General features: G+C 33.9%; 1 protein-coding gene across 1 annotated transcript; it reads right to left on the bottom strand.

The window, feature by feature from the left end:
- Positions 1 to 552: 552 nt before the first annotated feature.
- LOC149415361 (uncharacterized) lies at positions 553 to 27,256 on the bottom strand. Its single transcript, XM_089642390.1, has 7 exons — positions 27,167 to 27,256; positions 6,937 to 7,042; positions 6,225 to 6,402; positions 5,205 to 5,404; positions 2,989 to 3,072; positions 1,776 to 2,026; positions 553 to 881 (listed from the first exon to the last, which is right to left on the bottom strand). Exons 2-7 carry the CDS (start codon positions 7,039 to 7,041, stop codon positions 755 to 757), a joined length of 945 nt encoding a protein of 314 aa, XP_089498516.1. The 5' UTR covers position 7,042; positions 27,167 to 27,256; the 3' UTR covers positions 553 to 754.

Consider the following 27,256-nt stretch of genomic DNA (forward strand, 5'->3'; position numbering starts at 1 on the left):
ACCATAACCATAGAAAATTCAGACAAACACAAATTATCAAAAGTGCTAATTTTAAATCCAGCTATACCTTAATCTAGCACAAAACGGGCTTCAAACACACGCCCATAATAAATAATGAAATAAATAATTGTATCACTAAATCAAAAGTTTAAGTAATATTCTACGCCCACGCAAATGAATAATGCTTTTATAACATTATTCCGGTCGCGTCATGGCGTCTATTAATAAAAATTCGATACACCTTTTCGGATAACATGAACATAAAAATATCATCGTTTCGTCTGATCACTCAAGCTTTGGTCAAATAATAAATTAAACATAAATATTCTTTACTATTGAATGGCGGGTAATTTAGTCAAACTAATAAGATAAGTCGTCGTAAAACACTGTCTTGTATTGTCTCTAGTAAAATAAATGTCTATGATGTTTGAGGTTTTGGTTACTTATTTTACCGCCAGGGCAGCAAGATCAAAATGCAATTCTCGTATTGGTGAAAATTATTTACAATGAGACCTGTGCTGCCATTTAGCGGATTTTTAACAAGCTGTCTATAATAACCCCCATTTAAAAAGTGTTCATTTGTCTTTTTCGTCGAATAAATAAAATTTTACGTTAAATAGATGCTTTGTTTATGTTTATCTCCCGTCCTGTAGGGATTCTATGCTCTGAATGTTTTTAGTCTTCGTCTCGTTCCGTTTGGTTAGTCCATGGAATTTGTTGTTAGTAGGTGAGGTATGTTCTGGTTTAGGTTTGTTTAGACTTCGTTACACTGGAGATAGATCTGACGGCAGTCGACTCCTGATCGGCCCTGTCTTCCAGCCTCGTAGAACTGCTCGAAGGTGGATCTGGACTGTCTCTCGAGGACAAAGCTGGTAGCGTATCTAGAAAGAAAGGACAATTTAGTTAGTTTTGGACATATTGATTGATTTGCTCGAATATTCTAGCTAGTTTGCTTGGTCATACGAAAGTTCGCTAGGGTAATAAAAATAACATGAAAAAAAACCGAAATGAAAAGATACCGAAATTCTTGACATGCCTTAGAATGAAGCGACCCAGAGACAGGCTCAGGAAGAGGTGAACTGACTACATATAAGAGTATTGGGTTAGGATGCAAAGGTCTGGAGACTGGAGGCAAATGAATTGGGAATACCGGAACAAGTGGACAATATTATGGATGATGTCAAATACCACTTTGATGGCTATGACCCAGCACCGAAAATCATAACCAAGTGGATGCCCACATCCAGAGGTATACTGAGGAAGAGGCGGACAGATTAGGTAGAAGAAAATTGGATTAGGGTAAGAAGGCCTGGAGACCTGGGGAAAACGGATAGTAATGTCAAATACCACCCTAGGATGGTGAAGACAGGATACAGAACATCATATCCAAGTGGGTGTACAAAGGTAAGCGACCTAGAGGCTAGAGGCGGACTAAGAAGGTGTAGACGACTTCAATGGAAAAATTGGAGCAGGACGAGAAATGGGAAAGTCTGAAAACTTAAGGAAAATATGAAATGAGATGAAATGGAAAATATTTGTGGAGGATATCAAATATCACCCTAGTAAGTAATTAGAATAATATGTACGCGTCGATATATAGTAAATGCATTGGAGTGATCAAATATCACAGGTGCCCGGAACGTTGGTGTCCGCAGCTGGTGACTGCGAGAAGTTGAGGAGCCTTGTCCCACGATAGAAATTGTAGAAAGGGTCACGATCCTCAACAACGATGAAACAATTAAAGAAAGAAGAAGAAAAATTGTATAAAAACTTACGTTCCCAGCTGGCAGAACACGCTCTTGGAGCCTATATCCCTGGAGCACTCGTTGCTGGCCTCGCAGACGTACTTCTGAAGACACTTGTCATCGGTGGTGGAGAAAGACTTGACGTAGCTCTTCATCATGGAGATACCTGCAATGGCTGCGTCGCTCATGGAGTCTTTCTTGCCGAGGGACCGGGCGGCCATCGAGCGGTGGGAGAATGAGGTCTTCAGGGCGTCCAGGAGGTTCACGACGATGTTGATGAACTGTTGGCCGGAAACATACAATTCTAAGTTACGAACTTTATAGACAAGAATCGGTACATACCCACGAGATTTATTGTACGGATAGGTTTAAAAAATTGGTTCTCCCTTAAATTAATAATTTGCCAATAAATTTGGTACATGCTTAGGAAAATCCGTAGTTAAGATTTTTTAAAAGAACAATATCAAGTGGCATAATATTATTGACAATAAAATTTTAAGTATATTCTAAGTCAGTAATACAAATTAGGTTTCTATTTTCTATCATAAAGTTATTATACACAATTTCACCATCTCCTTGTTAATGTTTTATTTACAAATACACAAATTAATCATGTAATATTTTATTTAAAGTTCGACCTGGAACAAATTGACATTATACTTAAAAAAAAAAAACAAAATGTGGCAGTGGAAGTAGATTTTCAAGTAAAATGATTATATTTCAAATATCTATTGCAAATGGGACTACATGCAAGTGCTTTAGCATACAAATTCAATCAATAACTCATTTTCTAGGCTATAAAAAGGGGTAAATATGTGCGGAGGTTTGTTTATTTCTTTACTTCACAAATAACGAATAATTTGAAAGAGGAGATTTCATTGGACTACAACTATTACAGGTGAAAACAAATGAAATACGAATGACTTACGACTTATTTACTTACGAGTTACGTCACGAGTCACGTAAGTACACAAAGTTCGAATTTCATTACGAAACTGGGTAGGTACCTGCTAATTTGCAACATATTGTAAAGTCAGATAGGTTTCCATTTAATTTTAACTTCCATATACTGTAAAGTGCTGGACATTTGACATAAATCTAACTAATTGAGGGCGGATCGGGGCGGATGCAAACGAACCCGTGACACACAACACCACAAATTGAGATTATATAAATATATGATACCTAGTGCAGATTAAATACCTTGTTCCGGTCGGAATGAATAAACTAGAAAGTGTCTTACCTCTCCTGCCTGTTTCGCCATGGTCGAGACCTGGTCGGGATCCTTAGTTCCGAGCACTGCCGATAAGACTGCCGCCAAGATACCCTGAGGAAAGCCAAAAATAGGGTTCTGGTGCCGTAACCAATTCTCAATATGTACAGATATACATACTAAACTACTCTGGTGAATGGGTGAGCCGAGAGGCTTGCAGAACCGTATTCAGACAGCCTTTCAGCGAACAAGAGAGATTTTACAATTTTACGAACATTACAGATTATCAATGTCTTGACAGTAAGTATTTATTTCTCTGCTTCAAACGCCTTGTTCAAACAAGATACGAGTAGAGTCTATTACTGTCAAGGATAGTCACATTACAGACTTATCAATGTCTTGACAGTAAGTATTTATTTCTCTGCTTCAAACGCCTTGTTCGAACAAGATACGAGTAGAGTTACTGTCAAGGATAGTCACATTACAGACTTATCAATGTCTTGACAGTAAGTATTTATTCCTCTGCTTCAATCGCCTAGTTCGAACAAGATACGAGTATAGTTTATTACTTTCAAGGATAGTCTTTTCAGAAAACATTTTATTTCTCTTTTAAAACGTATTATTCGAACAAAAAAACTCCGAAAGCAGGGATATAACCTTGATCTAACTTCATATTTAGTTAGATTGCTGTCTTTTTATGTATTTCGTATTCTATTTCAATAGCCTTGTTCAAACAAAAATATGGAATAGACATTCAGTTACAGTTAGAGATTTTCTTGACGGTAAATATTTCTACTTCTTTTTCAATTGTCTTGTTCAAATAAGGTACACTGATAAAGCGGATTCTATTAATACCAAGACAAATTGCTGTCTTGAAAGTAAGCATTTTTCCTATGGTACAATCACCTTGTTCGCCAAAAATTTAGAATGATTATTATTTTAGTATGTTTGCTTATCGACAAATTGTAACGCTTGACTTTGAACCCGAAGTGAGATCAGACACCTTTTGAGTTTTTATTCTCAGACCGGATCGGCGCATCGTGAAAGCAATATTTTTTTTACCCGCGAACTTGGACTTTATTGCGAGCGTGTGATTGGTTCACTTCCACTCCTTTCACTTCAACTATCCAATCAGAGAAAGTAAGTCTTTTGCGGTTTTCTTTTTTTCTGTACGTGTTCCACCGTACGAGCGCTCACTTGGGATTCAAATCGTCGTCACATTGTGGGAAATATTAGTTGCGAGTCAATATATGGAAAAAAAAAGCAATTTGTGAACACTACCATGTTAGCTAATTCATGGATATAATTATACAAACAGATAACGGGATTATTGCACTCGAGATGCAATCTCCGTGACTCATTAATTACAGTGGTGATTTTGAATAATTTGCCGATGGTAATAAAATATAAAAAATGGATTCTAATATGATTGGATCATTTCATGAAAACTTGTTAAGGGGGTCAATGTTACTTGAATGAGGGAAAGTGGATGATACGTCTTAAAATATTTTGAATCAATTAATTTATGCAAAATTTGTAAAAGTTTCACGAATTAGTGATTTGTGCATTGGATTCTTGTGTGTTTTTAAATTGATCGTATTATAAAACGAAATTTACTGATTAACTGGACATGAATAGGGAAAGGAGCTTAAATATTAAATACATACTCAATCCAAGCGATTTTGTACTAAAAGAAAGCGTTCTACCAACACCAGCAGTTTGGATGTAAAATCTATGATAACAAACGGTGATGGTGTGATTAATTCCCTCAGCACTGAAAAAGATGACATGTCATTCCTCTGAAGACAACATGACTGATTGCAACTATGAACGAACGCACCCAATAAGATCTGCATACATAAGTCGTTAAAAAGCATGCTGAAGAAGATATAGGTATACCTTACGACCATTTCCTGACGAGCCTTCAAACTACTTGAATGAGTTAAGATTTTCATGACCAGTATTATGTTGTTTTACTTTTGGGGTATTCCGCAGATCATATCTCCCTGACATATGCCTTTCACCATTAGTTTACTATGGACGCGAGCGGTCATTGGGTGTGCATGGCAAACAGTCTGAACGTTCTGACATGGTGTTTAAACACACCTTTAACCCAATCATTGCCGTTTGCTGTCACGGTGTAACTATTGACACAAATTGGTATCGGAGACTTTTGGTTAGAATTTGTTCATAGTTGCATCACGGTTGAAATTTTTGTCGATATGTTTAGTTGATTCGGTTCTAACCTGCATGGGAGATCCACCGTTGTCCACTTTGTCGATTCCGTCGTTGGAGGCACCTCCGCCCAAGATGGCGGTTAAGATCTTCAGGCCCATGGAGAGAAGGTTGGCCCAGGGGGAAGGTGCTACTCCGGTGTCAGCGTCGAAGTTGTCGCTCTTGTTGGGTCCAGTCGGCCCGCCATTGAAGAACATTTGCATGAGCATGCCTGTTGAAGATGCTGTCGTTGAATTGAAAAATTCACACAGATGTCAGTCTCGTAAGTGTTAAATTATGTACAGTTTGTCAGTCTTAGTCGCACAAATATCTATATATAACAACATACAAATGCTGTTGTTGAACTATCAGTGTTATAGTATTTACAGTGTCAATAAATTATTAGTAAGTCTTGGTCGTACATATATTTGTGATCAAGTCAATGTATGATCAACGAAAATAATAGTAATTTTATTTCACTTCAAGTAACAACATATGATTTTGTTATCCCTTTCGTTTTATATACCGACGTAACTATGATAACCCTATATTATATACAACAAAATGAAAGTCATTGAAACTAGTACATTTTTTTTTAATTTACTGGGACCATCGAAAAAAAACCAACCGTTTTCTTGTGAAATATCATTTTTACACTTATCAACTATCATAAAATGTATAGATTGTGTTATTGTTGACTATTTTTGGTCATTTTGGTCAAACATGTTGCGTTGATTGTTCGTTTGGTTTCCCCGTGATTCGGTTGACGTCTATGTGACCTTCATGCTCAGCTTTTGCTTTAGATCCGGGACTTCTTACAAAGAAAGCGATGAAAGATTAGAATAGGTACTTTATATCCCAGAAAAAAACCGATCAACCCCGGAATCGGGCCGTAAAGTTTAATTGAATTTCGTTAGTAAAGGGGTCTCAAAAATTGGGCATTCAAGAACTATTAAATACATTCCTTAGTACTTTTGGTCCTCCACTAGTTGCTTTTCAGTAAGTAGTAAGTAGTTGCATTTTAGTTTGATTGCTTTTGTAAGTCTACGTACCTAGCATGTTGGACCACGAGAAACCAGAGTCTTGGATCTGGTTAGTTTGAATGTCATCAATGTCGTCTAAAGCCACCTTCTTCATGGCATTTGGCTTCTCGGCAAACTTCCTGTTGTCTTCTGCTGGGGCGGCTCCTGCATAGTACTGAGGGCTTTGCGATCTGACCTGACCAGCGACCTGAAAGATGTAAATCAACTATTAGTGACGGCAAGAATGTTTGGGAATAATCTTACGTCATGCTAGCAGACCAATAATAGATATTTTGAAAAAACTAACCCAAAACTTTGTCATTTGACCTTCGTGGCGAACTATTTGAGAGTACAAGGAACCTTGTAGATGAACTGGCATTGAGATTGGATACCAATATAAAACATTTTGAAGATGACCATATGGTAACTAAAATGATTCTTGAAGAGAGGACCAATATAAAACATGGCGCAGTAAAAAAGAATAAGAGTTCGTACACTCAAGGCGGGATGTTCCCATGACTTATCTTGCAGAAGCTGCACTCCTGTAATGATCTTGGTCAATAGATAGCGTATACTTCACTAATGGTCCCGAAGGACCCCCAGCTTCCAGGCCTGTATTTTTCCCCACCTCATGTATTTTACTTTATAATTTATATAATATTGTTATCAATCATTGTAAAAATTTCTTGACTAAAAAACACGGTAGTTTTAAACTGTGGCTAAAAAAATAGGATTACCATACCTGTGATACTTGTAACGCCTGTTGGGGGTAGGCAAGGGTGGTGAGGATGCTGGTGCTGCAGATTAATGCCAGGAAAGCCCAGCCGGTGGTTTGGTGGTGAAGCATTCTGTAACAAGATATAAATACGTCAGTCAATTTGCATTTCCCAAGACAATGACCTCATAAACAACAAGCATCAACCAGAAGACAAGAAACCATTTTCGTATGAAACACTTTAACAAAATAAGTTTTTTGTGCTGCTGCGGGAATCGAATCCACAACCTCCCAAAGTCAAACGATTACTAAAACCATTACGCTAATGTCTATGTGTTACGTATGCATTGTGTGGACATGACTGACATGTTTTACAGAAGTGACCGTAATTTCACGCATTCTTTAATTCGCACAATGGTTCATTGTAACATTTTACATTTCCTTCATACGAAACTTATGCGCTCATCATATTCGGTGTGTACGTATGTAGTTGGGGTATGATTGTACTTGATTATGTTAGAAATAATTAAATTTCTTCACTTCTTTCTTACAAATAAAAGTACAATGCGTCAAACTTCAAGCTATGCTATTTTTTCAATGATTTTTTTACACATTCAAGAAAGTCTCACTTCTTTTCTAATCCTTTTTTTAACACAAAAACAATTTCTAGGACACGAATAACCTTACTGTATTTTAAATCCTCCTACTCCGATCATTCTTATCTGAAAATTTTGCTTGTGAGATAATGGAGGACTTAACAGTAGACCCTTTGGATTAAGCTAGTTTTGGTATAAGGCTGTGTTTTTTATCATAAAAAATTGTAATAATACTTTTGGGTTTAAACATGTGTCTTTTAATGTTGTTATATGGTTTATTGTAGGCTGTACGGCTATTATTAAAAGGTTCTGGATTATTCATATACGAAATGATACTCCGAGATTGATACTTGTTAACCTAGTACAAAGAAACGTGATTAGTAGTTGCGAGCTGAGATGTGAGAGGGAGATCAAACTAAAACTTGGGCTTTTATACAACCATAGTACATCTGTCTCGCTCTACACAGACAGAACCAAGCACCTGAATTTATATTCCCACAACCTACGCTACTTAAATTAGCGGTACTAACCTAAGCTATATAATTATTATGTACCTAAATGTATCATGTATTGTTTCATAGTGCTTTCACACAAACGAAGTATTGAATTCCGTAAGTCTAAGCTTAAACTATATTAAATATTTTACAATATGTAATACATAAAAAGATACGTTCGTACCTGTGCATCCAACAAACTAATTTCACTTGTCGTATATTACGCGCCGCTCGACCGTTAAAGGATAAGTCGAAAATAATAATGATTGAAAATAGCCCATCACTACTTCAATTTACTTTCTTAAAAAATAACCATTGTGAAAATAACGACCACATAAATAAATAAACTGCACATTGCCATAAAGACGATTCAGTAATTTTCCATCATAGGTAAGTACTTGACTTCTTTTGTCGAGTTTTGTTCCACTTTTACTTGATGCTAGGTTCGATTGCAACAAAAGATTACTGGACCAATTTATTAGTCTGTAGAGGCTGTCTTTCACGGTCAACTCTCCATCGAGGTTAGTTGATGCGCACGAAATAAAAATAAAAAAAAACATTAAAAAACACGTCACAAATGGACAGTTGAATATGGTCGTCCAGTTGTGGTGTTTTTAAGACAGTAGTAGTAGCAGTTCTTACGAAGTAATTCAATGCAATCTTTTAATGGCGGTCTGTTCTTAATTTGACTGTTTTCTTGGCGTGTCTGGGGCATACGAGTCAAAAGTATTATGTGAATTGGTGACCCATCTATCTATATAAATAAAAATGTAAGTGTTTGTTTGTTCCAAATCTTAATCTTAATCTTCACCTATTCAGACATCACACGCTTAGTCCGCCGGGTAATTTGAACCCATGAAATGCCTATCTATCCTTCTACATAAATAAGAATGTTGGACGGGTTGTTTCGGAGTATTTGAACAATTCATCAAATTTCAACGTTCATTTTCAAGTTCTGTGAAAGATTTTTCAAGTTCTGTTTTTATTTCAGTTTTGTCAAGCAACTAGCCTAAAATGATATAATAACAGAACTTGAATTGGACTTTTTGTTTGTTCAAAATCTTAAATCTCCGAGAGTTCTTCATCGATTGCTTTGAAATTTTGACACAACTTTGCATTCGAATACGCGTGTGTTTTAATACACCTATATTATATTTTTGACACCTGTGAGAGGTAAAAACGTGCATTTTTTTAAAACAGCGCCATCTGTTGGACAAAAATTCTTTTTTGAAAAAAAGTGCTATGTGTTGGACATAAAAGCAACACGCGCTATAGTTTCTCTATCTGCACATACAGACTGAGCCATAGCAACGCGTGGCAAGGTACAGCTAGTAAGAAATAAAATTTGATTGGCATATCTGAGACACTACTGTCGCAAATATATATTCTGGTAAGAACTTTGCAATTATTTCAAAGACACCAGCCAATTAAAATTTTGGGAATTAATAGATTTTGATATTGGCAAATTCTTAAATTGAAATACGGAATCGATATAAATTACCGAATGTAATTATTTATCAGTAGCTTAATTGGTAGAGTATTGGTCCTCGTAAGACATTCGGATATCTAGCACAATTGATCGATAAATAATTTAGTGTCGATAACTTTCTTAAAAAATATAACTTTCTTAATCAGACTGGCCGAACCCAACATGTTGAACCATCAACAGAATTATTATTTAGTTATCGTGTCGATAACTTGTCAACGTTCCCGAGCATGACTGCAGACTGCAGAAATTAGGAACGCTTAGTCATTGTGTACTGTTGCTTGTTCGTTAGCGATCTGCAGTCATTTTCGGGAACGACCAAAAGTCACCGGCCTGTATTAACCATACTAGATACCCTGAGTTCAAATCCCAGTTTTTCTATTTTGTTTTTGCTTTCATATTTCATTGAAAGTTGCTTCTTTATTGATAAAATATTACAATAAGGTTTACAAATATTACAATAAGTGAAAAGTGTTCTTTATACGAAAACCACAAAATGTAGTACAATATCTACACACTTTCGTACTTCTGAAAATATGTTATAATGGTTTGTGTATTCGTTTATTTGAGAAACCCTCCTGATCTATGAATGATTATGTTGGGTTAGATGTAATTTAATGTAGAATTCCTTATCTACACTCTATGGTGGTTTTTATGGCCATGTTAACATTCTTTGAAATAGTGCTGAAAGTCTATGAAAGCTTTTCATGCCCTCGGAATAACAAGGTTCCATCTGACTAGCATGTTAAGCGATATTGAACTCTAAAGTAGTACTCTCTAGAGATGTTGCTGTGTCAGATGGAACATTGTTGTTTCAAGGGCATACTTTGACTATAAGTCTTGGCGCCAGGTTTATTATTATTGATTTTGGCCCTCCTTAAGTGCCATTATTACTACTTCTCAGTACCGTAATCGGCATGAATGACTGGTGCACATGTAGACAACCTTTTTGTACGGACAAAATGGATTCAACAATATACAAGATCACACGAATCTCAAACGTTATAGGCCCTACACATGATCCGACTTGCAGAACTCGACATGTCGGGTCAGACCGTGTCTAGGCAAGACCTCCGACCGAATTATTATCATTTCCTTGTCGGGCCGTCAAATAATAATATCATACATAAAGATAGCCAATAAAAATATGCGTTAAGGCGATGCACTACGTCGGGTAATATTTTAAATTGGGCCGCTATCAATAACAACCCTTACGTAGATGGCGATAAGGTTTAAATTCCCGCTTAAAATCATCCGCCTGTTCTGATTTATGTAAGAAAAAAACATGCCCAAAAAGTGCCTTTTATATTATTTTGTGGATGTTCAGGCACAAATATTTAAATGTTTTCCGATCATTTTATAAATAACTTAATTTGCCACATTATACAATAAAATCATAAACAAAAATGGGTTCGTAAGTAAGAGATTTTGAACTTTAAAGCAGTTTTCATAGGCCTTATACATTATTTTTTTCTGGGCTTATAAAAAGACTTATCTTAAAAATACTCAATTATTTAAAAGGCCAAGATATATTCTACTCGCAGTATTTAATTAAAGCATCTGAAACATTTTTAGGCTACCAAATTTCAAACCAAAAACACATGATTTTGCATTACTACGTATGGCATCGCCAGTTAAATATGACCGAAGTAAATATGGTCGGATTAGCTCAGTTGGTAGAGCACGGTACCGGTTCAAGTCCTAGATGCGACCGTATCTTTTTGTCTTCAATAATTAAATAATAATTCTGTTGATGGTTCAACATGTTGGGTTCGGCAAGTCTGATCGTGTGGAGGGTTTTTTAAAGTCACGTTGATTTCTTCCTTCATTTATCTCTACGTTACCAGATAAGCCGATAGAAGATGTGGCGTGTGCTCGTAGTAAGATCAAATATTTATTATTATCCTTACATCTGGTGAACTTAATGAAACATGTTCAAATATGAAACGATCTAATCTATGATTCGGAAAAAAAACAGAAATATAATTCTGCTTTCCCGACAAAAATGCATTTTTGTTATTAAACGAGATTGAGACTTTTCTGTCATTCGTGTGCCAATGATTTACCAACTCTGTTTAGAATGGTTTAGTAGGTTAACCTTGCAAGAGATAATTTGTTTTGTATTCTTCACGACAGGTAAAAATAGTCGTAGCAAAATATCAACAATAATAATATAATAATAATGGTATTCTTTAGACTCGTTGTTATTTACTTCGCTTTCTTTTATTCGAAACGTTACTCATTCTGAACATCCGAATGGTTTCAATTGACATTGTTCAATATTATATATTTATGTCTCGGTCTGTTTGTTCCAAATTAATCTCGTTCCCGGGTAACGAATACCTTCAAAGCGCCATAACTGATAATGGGAATTGGGAATAACATTATGAGATGAAAATAGTTGCGCTAATCTAGGAAATAGTAGAAAAAAAGCAACAATTACATCAAATTAAAAATAATATTCAAGTTCTTTTCATGTACTGTGAAACAACCGGTTCGTAATGCAATAATTATAGAACTTGAATAGAACATTCACAGAACTTGAATTTTATCTTCAAAATTTTGATGAAATGTTCAAAATCTGTGAAATAAGCTGTCCTAAATTTAAACGAAGTTGATAAACATCGCTACCCATCCTTCGCTAACCGACGTTTTAATCGAAGCAAAAAGATCGTATGCAAAAGATCTCGTCTAAAAAGATAGTTATTATCATTTGATCAAAGCGCATTTGATCAGAAATGATCGTAAGTTACAATTTGATCGTAAATTTAAAAAAAGACCGTGAATAAGAAAATGATGTTAAATACTCGATCTAATAAGGATCGTAATCAATTTATTTTAATAATGAAAATGATCGTAATCACTCGAATCAAACTGTAAAGTTTGCTCACGATAATTTAGATTACGATCAATTTGCTTACGACCATTTGAGAGTTACTATCATTTAATTACGATCTTTTTCTTTACGATCACCTATAACCACACCTTTGGGCGATTTCGGGGTTAAAGGAGGTCTGTGGGTGGATGTTCCACACTAGTTGCACTATTGTATTTGCATATTTACCTAAAAGAAAAAATATTTCAGCCAGTTATAAATTCATTTCTTTAAAGTGCAGATAAAAAAAATCAACACTAAAAATATAGTTAAATACATCTTTTTTGGTTTGTCTGAGGGTTGAACCCTACCCCCCATGGACTGAAATCAACCGCGCTGACAACTGAGCCAAATCCCAGTTGGGTAGGACCGACATTTATTTCGTACATTAGCTGCTGTAATGTGATCCAATTTCATATAAATGCGTAGATTATATTTCAATCAAGAAAACAAAATAGAAATTCAAATAAATCTATTTTGCCAAAAATACCAATGCCAATATTGTCCGCCATAACATAAGTAGGTGAGATTTACCCTAATAAATGCGAAAATACACTATATATATATACAATCTTAAAATTACTATGATGATAAATTTTTTTTGAACATTTGAACAGAATTACAATTATTATCTTCAAAACGATTTGCATCTGTAACATCTAAAATGGTAGATAATTAACTGGGCAAATTACGATTATCTTCGGGTGGATTGATTGGGTCCGATTGTCTGAAAGACTTGGATCAAGCTGTGACTAGAGCAGCTCGCTGATTGTTCATTCCTCATGTAGACTCAATGCCAACAACAGTTGTGACCGCAGAGCAGTTTTACCGTAAGAAGAATAACGTGTTAATGGAACACAACTTATACATATGATTGCCAGACTCATACATATTTGTATATACTGTAATCTCTCGGTAACAAGTGTATTGGTGGGGTAACCAAATTTCAAAGAACACAATTGTCCCACAATTATTAGGCCATTACCGAATGAATTGATGAGTTTCATGTTAAACTTTTAGCAGTAAAAAGATGTGTTAATGAGACGTCGGAACACGATTCATGAAAATCATTATAATTTTCCATCTCGTCATTATATATTAAGGCGATGCAATACGTAGTAATGCAAAATCATGTGTTTTTGGTTTGAAAATTTTGTCGCCTAGAAATGTTTCAGATGCTTTAATTAAATACTGCGAGTAGAATATATCCTGGCCTTTGAAATAATCAAGTATTTTTTAGATAAGTCTTTTTATAAGCCCAGAAAAAAATAATGTATAAGGCCTATGAAAACTGCTTTAAAGTTCAAAATCTCCTACTTATCAACCCATTTTCGGTTATGGTTTTATTGTATAATATGGCGAATTAAGTTATTTATAAAATGATCGAGAAACATTTAAATATTTGTGCCTGAACACCCACAAAATAAAATAAAAGGCACTTTTTGCCCATCTTTTTTTCTTGCATAAATCAAAACAGGTGGATGGTGTTAAGCGGGAATTTAAGCCTTATCGCCATCTACGTAAGGTGTGTTATTGATAGCGGATGGATCCAAAATATTACACGACGTAGTGCATCGCCTTAAAAGAGCAAATGCAGGTGCATAACACGTGTTCCAATATTTTGTGTAAGTACTAACATTTTATTAGGAAGCGGCCTGTTTTCCCGTTTTTAAGGCCCCGTAGTAAGCGTTGATTTAAAAGATGATTTGTAAGGGAGATATGTAATGTACCTATAAATATGAAATAAATGTAAAAAACGATGGTTAAATATCATTTCATCTTCAATGTTTTTGTTTTTTGTCATGTGCACTAAATCACGTGAAAATTAAATATCATGTATAAGTCCATCAGCTCGTTGATAATTAGTAAATAAAATAAATATAATATTTTCTAAAAGTGTTTAAAACTGCTTACTTTCATCAGTAAGCGTTTTAAAAGTATATTATTGAGCAATAATATTGAAAGAAACTTATTTAGGTGAGGTCACCCCAGCTTCATACAAATGAATGAAGCTTTGTAAGTACCCATAGATGCTGTAAGAGATTCCTGTTAGAGCGGTTACCTCAAGCCGTGATATGTTAATGAATTGGACCGTTATTGACCCACAGACCAGGAACATGATTGATCATTCACTGGCTATGTAGGTACTAATAATATTTAATTCCGCTTTTCGAATTTCTACCGAAATATAGAATACTTGTGATTTTAAGATAATCCCTATTCATTAGCCAAGTCTAAAAGGTAATTATATACATGAATTTCTCTCGACAGAAAAAAATCGCAAAATATGCTCCGAAAATTATAAAAAAACAGATCTAGTTCGGTTGTATATGAAAAAAATCGTAGTGTTTCTTTATGCTGCCTAATACATTTATCGAGAGACTTTGCTCTATTTTAAATAAGTCTTGTTTTATTAAATATTTTCATAACGGTAGCTTACATATTCAATAAAATGTTTTTTTTTTCAATAATTATGTTCTTCAGTAATAATGTTGGGAGAGCGCGTTAAAATAATAATTAAGCGAAAATGGTGAAAATATTTAATAAAACAAGATTCGTTTGAAATAGAACAAAAAATCTCTCGAAAAATGCTTTAGTTGCATTTAAATATACACTGTGAATTTTTTCACAACTATAACATAACAAAAGTGTTTTTAATAATTTTCGGAGCTTACAAAGAGCATAACAAATGTATGGATATTATCATAAAAATTACATTTTTTTGGAACTTAAAAACTTAAAGAGTTAACGAGAAAGTTAATCGGTAGAAATTGGGTACGCAAGGGCTTAAATTTCGTGTTTATATAATATCTCCGTTTCAAACCAGCTTCAATAATAACCTTCTTTTTGAACGCTTTCTACGGATCCTTAATTTCAACTGGTAAGAATGAAGTACAAATATTTTTGTTAAAAACTGTTATTTTAAACAGTTTTTTAAATGCTAAATATCGTCAACCTGAAATGTCATAGCAAACTTCGAATCCAAAGTCTTTTTTAACATCTATTATAATATGTATTACGTTCGACTAACGACTTTCTTCTAAGCCATTTCCATCGTTTTTATTCTTTTTAGTTTTGTGAATGGAAAACTGAGTCTTGGCACAATCTTTACTATGAAGTAAATCATATACTTTCTCTGATTCTTGACATAATTCTTAGGATTTAACTCACTTGATCGTGTCAAGTTTCTCGGGGGCATTTAATGTCCAAAACACCCGAGCTTATTCAGTAAATACGCTTACCTCGACTTTGCTTTCTTAAATCTTCTCATTCGTAATACGGATGTTAACTTATAGGTTTACCATACAAATACCCCAATAATCTAATTTCAACTACATTTCGTCTATTTTCATCCTTTTTCTATGCATCCAATACCTCTCGGCCATCAGGATTGATACTTAAAACTCCACTGTTAATATCCCTGTTAATTAATTATTAACTTCATATTTGCCACTAATGCACGAATTCTCATATTAATGGAATTTCTACAATACACCGTTGTTTCAATGTCTCTATCAGCATTCCCATCTCTTGTAAGTTGATACGGAAGTTGTCCAAGTAATTATATGAATTTTAATGCTTCACAATTATGTCTCGTTCCTTATTTGTAAGTTAGCACATTCCATCACAGATATTATTATGTTCTGTGTAGAGTGCAGAGACATGCCAGTGACCTACATGTCTTCGGCATGATCATCAAATTATTCAATAACGGTATTTTGTACAGCCTTGACTCTACGCTAAGTGGCGCACGCCTGTTTTCGTTATTCGTAGCGGTAACTAATTATTATTGTAATTTTTCAATTCGTTTTTATGTCATAACAAGTTCAACCTGGCGTCTAGTCACAAATGTCTAGAGTCGTAACAATCAAAGCATCGAATATAGGCCAAACAAGCTTGGCCTGAAAGACTAGAACACTTCGGCTAAATACGAAAATTGTATTATTTTTTTTAAATATGCCGTTCTTCTTAAGATCAAAACAAGGTGTTTGATCTGTCTTTTAACTGGAATTTACATCATGGAAATGTATTGAAGTATTAACTAAGTGTGGTAATGTACAAATATTCATTCGACGCACGTTAAAATTTTTTTTAGACATATTTGATAATGCGTTATCTGGTAAATTACGTCAATGGTTACAGCTGTCTTCTCGTCATTTTTATATAACAGAGGAGTGTAACCGATAACAAGGCTTGGTATAATAATATATGAATCGCTCGGTGAAGATTAATAAAATAAACCAGTTTTCAAATCAGTAAAAAATACCATTAAATAACTGTCTGCTTGTATATGATTCAGATTAAAAAAGATGTTATTTTCACGAAGGCACCTTGAGGTAACCTGCAGGGTCTGTACATTATTTAAAATAACATCTGTGGAGATGCTGCACAAATGGTTTTGAGAGCGAGGAATCTACGCACATTTTGAAACAATAACTTATTGCACTACCTCAATTTTTTGCTTATTTTAAATTAGTTAGTACTTATTGAAACTTTGACGGAATATAAATTCCCGGGTACAAAAATATAACAGCAGAGTACGTTGTAGGTTCAACTTATTTACAACAACGAGTTCTTTTTCGTAACGTTATATTGTAAAGCTAGTAAGTTTCATGTCAAAAAGCTTCCCACTATGCTCGTAAACAATGGTAATGATTAAAGACAATTTAAAGTCGTAAAACGTGATAATTAAATAAGAAGTTTACAAGTGGCGGAGGAGTTGCGAGTAACGGTGACTTTGGCCATACTAAATGTGTGTCACGGAATAAGCAATCTGCTGTAACCGGGTCACCGTGAACTTGCGGAGCTACAGTTCATTACCAATGTTATGCCCCATCACTAGTTGTACAAGTACCTAATTCTCCGTCTTTTTTGGTATGTGATTGTTTTTCATTTTTCAATCTATAATAAGTAGGCAGGAATCTACTACATAACCTAATAAATAATCTATGAAAAGTATTACTGCTTGACATTTATGTTTTTACATGTGGCTAGCAGAAGAGGAACTAAAGACACCATGTCTTTTAATTTGTATATCGGCTGATATAATCTTTTTGATTGGGCTCCTTCAAAATTAATTATTTTTGTGTTTATGATTACCCATAAAGAGTTTCTGCATTTTTATATTTACTCGTATACTGAGCGCAGTGAAGTCTTTTTTTGACTCGACCATTTGTCATTTCATTTATCTGTAAATTTGTTTGTTACGTTCCAGTTCCGGTTAAAGATGGTGGCTGTGATTGATACTACCCATTTGTCCCGCCAGAATTAGCATGATCGTGGTTCCTACTTCGAGCTAACAAATCGGAACAATCAATATTATTGTACCTACCGGCCTGAAGAAAGTTTGAAAAAAGAATTGACATTGTGATTGTGACATTTCTCTGAACAAATTAAATAATTCTTTATTTGAAATAAAACATTTTTACGTTAAATATTCATGGTTTAAAATTAAGTAGGAACTTATTTATGTGCCCAGATACCTACTTATAAATCTAATGGTTTCAGAGAAAATTTTGGATTTGATTTATTAAGCAAGAGAAAATTATAAACATTCTTTTTTGGACGCAAGGAATGTTCACAAAGCTACTAGTTTAAAAAGCCTAAATTAATCAGATTATGTATTAAATTAAATATTACAAATAAAACATACATATAGTTTAATAAATAGTTGATTCACGACAACGTTAAGTAAAAGTTATGTAAAAGGTTTTCATTACTTACTATTTAAATTAACCTACTCGAATATAGATTCATTATGAAGAGGGATCCCCAAAAAGCAAGCCTACTCCACCGACTGCAAAGTTATCCGTGTCAAGTTGTAACGCACGTGCACATAAATTTTGTGATGATAGATTGGTAACTACCACTCAATCTCATCGCGTGCCTTACCTGGCAACACAGGTGACCGTGTCGCTGGGTATTCGTGTCAAGTAACAGGACACTACGGCCAAAGGAATTTGCGGATCCACCGACACTTTCGGCCACGAGTGAACCGACCTTTTTAATAAGCTGAAAAGTGAAAACGGATCGCTATCTTCCTCAATTTTTATTCTATGGCATTCTTTTCTTGATTTAAAAAAAATTGTAAGGGAATGGGGTCAATAAATAAGACCATACGCCATATCCAAAGCTTGGAACTATAAATTTTGTCAGTAATTTACCTACACGAGTTCTTCCGACTTCTAGGACCCAGAGAGGGAAATGAAATATGCAATGATTTTTAGCTCAAGAAAGATTTTCGATACCTATTCGAAAATGTTTAACAAAATCCACAATAAGTAAGGTTAATTTGACCTTACTTCGGGCATACGAAAGCACCTACAATACATTTATATAAATATTTTGTTTTTTCCCTCATTTAATAATTATCATCCTCCTGGGTTCGATTCCTAATTGTGACCGTTATCTTTTCATGCTTTTATTAGTTTTATCTTCTTCTTCAATGATATATTACATCGATGGGAGCTCCCCCTGAGGTGATATCTATATTGCCAAATAAATTAATTAATAATCTTCAAAAGTTAAAGAAAAAAGTGTTTACTAATATGCTAAAATGAATTAATCACCACTTAATTCATTATTAATTTTATTCATCGTTAAAATATTATTTTAATCAATACGATTAGCGCTCTACTAGAGCTTCCATTCAAGTTAGTAATAATAATCATATTAATTCATATGCTAAAAAGGCCCACTTTAAAAAAATATAAGTAGGTGTTATTATGTTCTTCCTTTGTCAAGTAATTTGTCAATTATGTTAATAAGAAAGTTGACATCCATCTTAATGCGCATCTTAGAAAATATTGGTCGGTCTAAACAACAAATCGGTGAAATGCATTATTCAACCGATTTCACTTTGAACAAAATTGTTTACTCTGAACTGATTTTTGTTGTTCTTGGTATAGATAGGATCAGAGATGTTTAGTACGAACCAATTAAAAAAGGTAGGTAACATGCAAATTTGTAATATTCAGGAACTTTCCCACCTTCCTCTTCCAATCTCTTTCCCCTCCCTTCAGTCTGATACAATACCATATTTATGGATGCCGTAGTCCCACACGGAGAAAACAAGTATTGCTGATTTATTAAAATCTTGTTAAAAACGTGATGGCAGGCCATTTCCCAATAAAATATTAGTAATTTCAGTATTTATCGGAACACATGTTCATGCTGGTCCTTATCCTAATAAATATATTGACGAAATTCGAAAATATTTGAAATTTTATGAACACGTGTTCCAACATCCTCATAACACATTCGTGTTTTACTGATATTTTGTTAGGAATAGACCTGCAGTCCCGCTTTTAACAGGATTATTAATACTTTGACTAGATTTTTAATAAATTAGCAATATTTTATATCAATAAGTTTTCTACGAACACTGACCCCGATTAGTACCTACGGAGCAGTTGAGACTCTTGTGCAGTATTCCCACTACAAAGCAAAACTTTGGTCAAGATAATATTGATGACTGAGAGTTAAAATATCGTATCTTCAATTTTGTACGAAAATGAGTTAAGAATTTTTTTAAATTTTTTTTTATATTAACTCCACACAGGAGGCCCTGAAGAAAATAATTTCCCTCAGGGCCTATGATATCTTTGGGGATGCTGTGTGGAGGGTCTTTTTGTGGAGAGGAAGGAGTGAACATGGGTCTTGAAGAGTCCCATGTTGTAGGAGGGAGGAAACACAGAGGCCGGCAGCTCGTTCCACAGCCGAGCTGTTGAACTTAAGAATGAATCGTAGAAGCGACCCGTTCTCATGTGACAAATGTCAACCGTGTATAAATGTTGGGCGCGCGTTTGGCGTGTATCCCGAATACGCACCGGTGCCGAAGGGATCAATGACGCTAGTTCCTCAGAGCATCTTCCATTGTAATACCGATAGAACAAGGACAGCCTATCCTACCTGACGCCTGTGCTCTAAAGATTGCAGTCCGTTTGTTAAGATTGGGGAATCTATCAAACGGACCGCTCGTTTCTGCACAGAGTCAAGGGTTTTTTTCAGGTATTTAGGGGCTCCGGACCAGAGATGGCTGCCGAATTCGACAGTAGGGCGCACTAAATGTATTAGAGTACAAATTTTGCATCTTCTAAACCTATCGTCCCAAAGATATAAACATAATATTAAAATATATTTTAATTCCTCCAAGCAATTTATTTTCATATCAAGCACATATGTATATTATTTTGTATCACCTTAACAATATAAATTATCTTTATGCTAGAAGAAAGCCCATGCCAAGAGTATTCTATCTATAGTAGATACAGGCATAATTGCATGGAACTAAAAACATATTTATATCACAAAATCCAATGTTCCAAGGTTCACAAACTTTGATTTTCAGTTTTCTCAAGATTATGATTCATGGAGATACAATATTTTAACCCTCAGTCATCGATATGCGCAATGCGCATTGTTGACTAATTGACTTTCTAAACATATTCAGCATGTAGATCAAATGCGACTTTTCACATTCATACCGCGTTCTTTTAAAGTAAACATTCTTTTACAAAAATAACTTTGCAAAAATTTCTTGGTTACTTCGGAGAATCGACTTAATTAAAATGTTTGTTGAAACGTATATTTATATAAAGTTACATCGTATAGCTGGCAGAATGATGAATGCCAATGATGTTTTTATCATCCAAAAGAGGTGCCTTCGAAAAATTACAAGTTCTGATCACCGGGATTCATGTAGACCAATTTTTAAAAATCTCAAACTTCTGACAGTAACGGACATATATATAATGGAGTTATGCCTGTTAGTTCGATCATATCAAGAAAAGTTCCCACAAAAAAACTCAACACATAAACACGCTACAAGGTTCACAGAAAACTTATCAATCCCAAAAGCAAACAAAACTATATTTTAAAAATGACCACAGTACATGGCCATTAAAGTATATAACAACCTTCCACTTAGCATCAAACAAATAACCGACATACTTAAATTTAAATCATCACTAAAAACATTTCTTTTAAATGAATACCTTACATAAATTAAATAACTCTATTTTATTTTATTTTTTTATTTACACACATTTGTTAACATGTAATTGTTGGGTTATGTAATATAATGAGTATTTTTTGGGTTAGCTGGAACAAATAGGATGTAACCTTTAAGCTATAAACTTTGTACTCTGTATTTTTGTGCAATAAATATTTTTTTGAAATTTGAATTCATAGAATTGGCAAAACTTTTTGCTAACGTGATTATGGTCAGTAAACTCTGTGCATGTTATAACAGTTGGGGGCAGGACGCCATAGTGGTCACGTATTTCGGGAATGGTTTGAAGAAAACAACGATAATGAATTAATAATTATTATAAATCATTGATGGCCAACTGTAACACTGTCGTGAGGTGTCGGGCGACGAACGTGTTGGTGCCGTGTCACACGCAGACGTGCGCCTGAAGCCGTGTCCAGTCGTAGTGCACATTGTGCATCACTGCGCTTTCACCGGCTACATAACTAACTAACGAGAGTTTATATGAACTAAATTGACTAAATCAAACAATTAATTCGTATGATTCAAATAATACATTAGGCACCTACATGAAGTATAGGAAGCCTTAGATTAAAGGAAATGATTTGCCATTAATCGAGTGTTGATTTTAGAGAGGAAGGGAAACTCACAAATGTTCGCAATCTAAAAAGGAAAAGTAACAATGTGTTCTAAAAAAAATGCAATTAGTTCAAATCATCGACCAAGTATTATCTAGACAGGGCGTAGGAACCGTAAAATTTACATCGAAACCAAAAATATTTGTTTAAGAAAACATTTATCAAAAATAAAGTGCATTATCTCACAGTCGACAGGTTGAAAGAAGTTTCGCTTTATAACTTTTGTTAGTCTGCACAGAGCAAATTTGTCTTCGAGCAAATTTGTCCCAACGCTCAATAGACTAGCTGTGAAGATCATTTTACAAACACGAATATGAGGAAGATGGACATAATGTAGGTAGGGGCTCACGCGGACTATATTAGCTATATGAATATTTAAAAAAATATATATAAACTTTATAGTAACTTATAGGTGGCGTATCGATTGAAGTAATAATTGAAAAAAGACATTTCTTTCTAGCAAAAGAACAACGTCACGCAACAAATTACGACAACACTTTGGCTAAAAGAAGAAGATCTACAATGGTTTCGTGTATGTTTTTAGAAGCTTGTACAGCAAGTTTAGTTTTCATCAAGTTGCATTAAGTAATTACTCTTGATGTTATTTTAGATTGTAATTAGATAAGAGAGAGCTAATCTATTGTTATTATATATCGATGGTTCCAATGAATTGGTTATTATTTTGCAGAGTGAAGAAAAAATTATATTTCCGTAGTAAATTATTTCAACGAGCGGTCATTTATAAAACCTGCGTTGAAACCGAGTAAAATGTTGATATTCGTATTATATTAAGTATTGATCCTAAGTTATTCAAAGGGTTCCATGATAACTCAACACAATGACAATTCAAAACACTCTTACAAAGTGATATAAAGTCATTAGACGCGATGAATTTTTTTTTAAACATAACCTTAACCTAACCTAACCTAACCTACTTACCCCAGTTAATAAAGTTTTTGTTTCATCACTTTCCATGACTTTATATAACTTTTTAAAGATGTGATGAATTATTATAGTGATGATTTATCCGGTCACTATTCAAAGATATAATAAAAAGCGAAACAAGATATTCAAAACCAACAGACTGACTGACTATTTTGCTGATGATTTTCAGGTATGTTCTAAAGCCATTTTCTATGTATTTCACTTATTAATTTATTGTCCCATATTTCTAATATTTTAGTACGCTTTGGGGATTTTTTGTAATTATAATATTTTTAAGCAATGTTAATTATTTTTAAAGCATTAGAAAATAGACTAGTTCCCTAATTAGACCTGAGAATATTTCTCTACTAATTAGTTAATTAAGAATCTTCCACACACCCTTCTGCCTATAGGTGGATGTAATAGTCCCACTGACTCCGGGGCAGTTGTTGCTCTTGTGTATATTAACATAAAAAAACACCTGCTAGTAATTTTAAACAAGTTAAAAAACTCAGTATGACTTCTAGGTAGGTTATTTTTTAAATGCAGTTATGTAATTTTACAGCATATCTTACTAACCAATAGATGAGGGATTGACCTGATTCTGTAGCTACTCTGGATTGCTCTAAACCGTTATTAAGTCTATGGGAGGCTGCAATCTGTACCAATGTGATACAGGTACTTACGTAGTTGATCAAAGAAAAAATTATCTATGGTCATAATATAAGTAGATAACGGGCAATGCGACGGGATTCGAACCGGTGCTACCGGGAATGTGATCGCCGCTTTCCTCCATATAATATATTATATAAAGTACAGGTACACATTACATTTTATATAGGTACTGTTACAATTCAATTAGTACCTACTCAACAATTTAATCAGACTTATAGTAATCTAACATCAAAAGTATCTGGTCGATAAATACCTGATAATTACAAAAGCACGAATGAATATTTCTAATTTATTAAGAATCTCTTCAAATTATTGGTAATCCGGTTAAAAACGGGATCGCAGGCCGTTTTATGATAAACTTGTAATAAATTCTTAATATATCGGAACACGTATTCTTTTGCCTTGAAAATTAAAATTTAATTTTCATGAAATTTTTAAAAATTTAAAGAAAATCATTTAAAATTTAAAATGTTTATGAACACGTGTTCCGACAACGTGATAATACATTCGTATTATAATAAAAGTTTAACAGCAAATCTATTAATTCATTCGTTGAGGGCCTCCAATCCCGTTTTTAATCGGATTACCAATAATTTGAAGAGATTCTTAATAAATAAGTAATACTCATTTTTCTTCGTACGCTAGCACAGACCCGTGAAAAATCACGGGATAATCGTATGATTTGTGAAGCTGAAAGTAGGTACTTATAAAAATATATTTACATCAGGATAATTGCCTTTCAATGGAAGAAATTTACCCGTCGAGTGCTAGTAAACTTAAAAATAACAAAATCTAACTAATGAATTTATTATTATTTTTCATTTGTGAATAAAAGAAATACGTATCTTAAATAATTTAAAAAAATGATATCTTTATCGCTTATCTGAAATGATAAGTCGTTCCGATAAGTAATTTTAATACAAAATGTTAATTGAAATTATAATGTTACGCATTATGCATCAATATTTTACATTCCTTACCCACGCACCAACACCCGAAGTTAGTATGTTTAATAGTTAGGTAGGCAGGTACATATTATGATGTAGTATAAGGGTTCCTAGTTCCTACGTTCCTAACCGTTTGATCGCGGAGCAAATTTCGATCGATCCCAATAATATTTATGATTGTAAATTTTGAAAATAATTATTTTTTCCTGTTTAATTTACAACCATGGATGAAATTTTATGTGAAAGCCTGAAGGGCGTAAATTAATAAATAAATTATTCTTGGTTATATTATAATTGGCCTTCGTTGAAGGACAAATTGATTTTGCTAGACTCGTGCTAATCTGTTAATGAAGTGGTTTAATGATCAAGGGTTTGAAGAACATAAAAATTAACTGCAAATTTTATTTTAAGATTAGTGTTAGGAGTCAATCCCTATGAAAACAAGATTAAAAACTAATCAATCACAGGAAGGATGTGTATTCTTTATGGCGTGGAACTTTCTTTCCAGTGGCGCCATTATTGCAGTCACAAAAATCATTTGCAGGGAATTCGAATGGTTCATTCCACACTACTCCCAACTTGCGAAAAGGCAAAATAAAGTATACGGGCCTTCCCATCTGTTGAAGTATTTACTAACTTGCTTGCTGGTATTTATTTAATTCAATTTGTACAATTTTTTTAAGAGCATTATAGATTGGAGTCCAGGTTATTATAATTCTAAAGACATATCGATATTTTGATCAACTACATTTAGGAAGTTCGTGGCTCTCTCCACAGGTGAGTTCATGAACAAATTGTATGGAGTGGCACAACGCGTATGGGGGCGTCGTGGGGACGGAACCATTGATCAATGCTTATTACGTCCATAGTACAAGTTTTTCCGGGCTAAAAAATGAACTAAATGGCATATTCGAGATCCTTCTCCATTGTTGCTGATACATGAACATGCTGATATTTAACTTGCATAGACCATTTTTCAAAAAATATTCAATAATTACAATCTTGATAAGCGAAAGTTAATTTATAAAGATATTTAGCAGATATCCGGAAATTAGTATTTGTGAAAAAAATGTTTCCAGAAACCCCCAGAAACCTACTGCATCGCTGCAATAGGTACTGTTGCAATGTAAAGGTAATGAACCGTGGGATAACGCACAAGGCACGACCAAGTCAACGATCAAAGATACTCAAAAAGGCATGTGCGAGCTTTTCAAACTCGAAGGACGGGTTGTATCGCAGAATTTGAATAATTCATCAAATTTCCAAGTTAAAACTTAAGTTCTGTGAAAATTATATTAAAGTTATGTTATTATTTCATCATGAGCAGGTGGTTGTACAGTAGGTACTTAACAGAACTTGAATAGGAAATTAACAAAACTTAATTATTAACTTCGAAATTTGATGAATCGTTCGAGTTGTGTGAATCTGAAAAGTGAGTAGGACTTTCAAAGAAATTGAATTAATTTTTAAAATTTGATCAATTGTTCAAATTCTGTGAAATAAACCGTCCTTAGGACGGGTTGTTTCGGAGAATTTGAACAATTCATCAAATTTCAACGTTCATTTTCGGGTTCTGTGAAAGTCCTATTCAAGTTCTGTTACTATATCATTGTAGGCTAGTTGCTTGACAAAACTGAAATAAAAACAGAACTTGAAAAAATCTTTCACAGAACTTGAAAATGAGCGTTGAAATTTGATGAATTATTCAAATTCTCCGAAACAACCGGTTCTTAATGTTGCTTCTTTCTTGAATTTCTTAGATTCGGTTAGATCAAGTGATAAGGTTTTCCAGTTAGTCACCAAACACGTATGGGGAATTTGTGTGGTGTAAATTAGTGTGGAGCCATGTGCCATTGTATTGAGTAAGTGAAAGCAAAGCGGCGCATTATTCACATATTTGCCAACCGGACTTTCTCACTTTCAAACGTCTTCATATTAAAATACAATTCATTATAATAATACGAACAATGTACTTTACATTCAATTCCATTCACACATCAAATTTACAGAAAATACACAAAATTTCTTAGAGACTCGATAAATTCGTAAGTACACTATATTTTTATGTATCAGGGAACAAAATTGTTTTCATATACTTTTATTAGATATTTCTCAATTAGAAGAATAACGATCAAAACTGACTGTATCTTGTAAAATCATCAATAAATCATCACTGATAAAAAAATGTTTAAATATTTTATTTTTTTAGTTAAATAATATATAGTTTAATGATAAATTTCTTCAGAACAATGATGGGGATTTCACGAAAACAACTGCAAATAAACAGTAGGTGTTTTGGTTAGAAATCAAAATTACGCATTTAAAAAAAACGTGTTGTTCTTATAAAAGCTTAAAACTGATGAAGGAAATAGAAAAAAAGTATTTTCGGTAAAACATCTATTAATTCGGTTTCCAAAGAAACCTAACGTTATCATTTTTTCACTATCACTTATCTCACTATCTGTGTCTCAAATTAAAGTGATTTTACACTTCAAAAAATAGTCTTCTCATATAAGATACCCTACAAACTACACCCTACACGTTTAAATAAAAAGAGCCACGTTTACTGATTCAAATAAAACAATACAAAATGTATAAAAAATGAAAACAAAAATGCTTAAAAATCTTACCTTGCTTCGATTAAACTTCACTTCACAAAAATCACTCGCGAAAAACTAAAATCTCCAACTCTATTGGAAAAATATTCGTGAACGGTGAAA

Source organism: Hesperophylax consimilis, chromosome 18, assembly GCF_061612785.1.
Source record: "Hesperophylax consimilis isolate HC1 chromosome 18, BYU_Hcon_1.0, whole genome shotgun sequence".
Classification (NCBI taxonomy): Eukaryota; Metazoa; Arthropoda; class Insecta; order Trichoptera; family Limnephilidae; genus Hesperophylax; species Hesperophylax consimilis.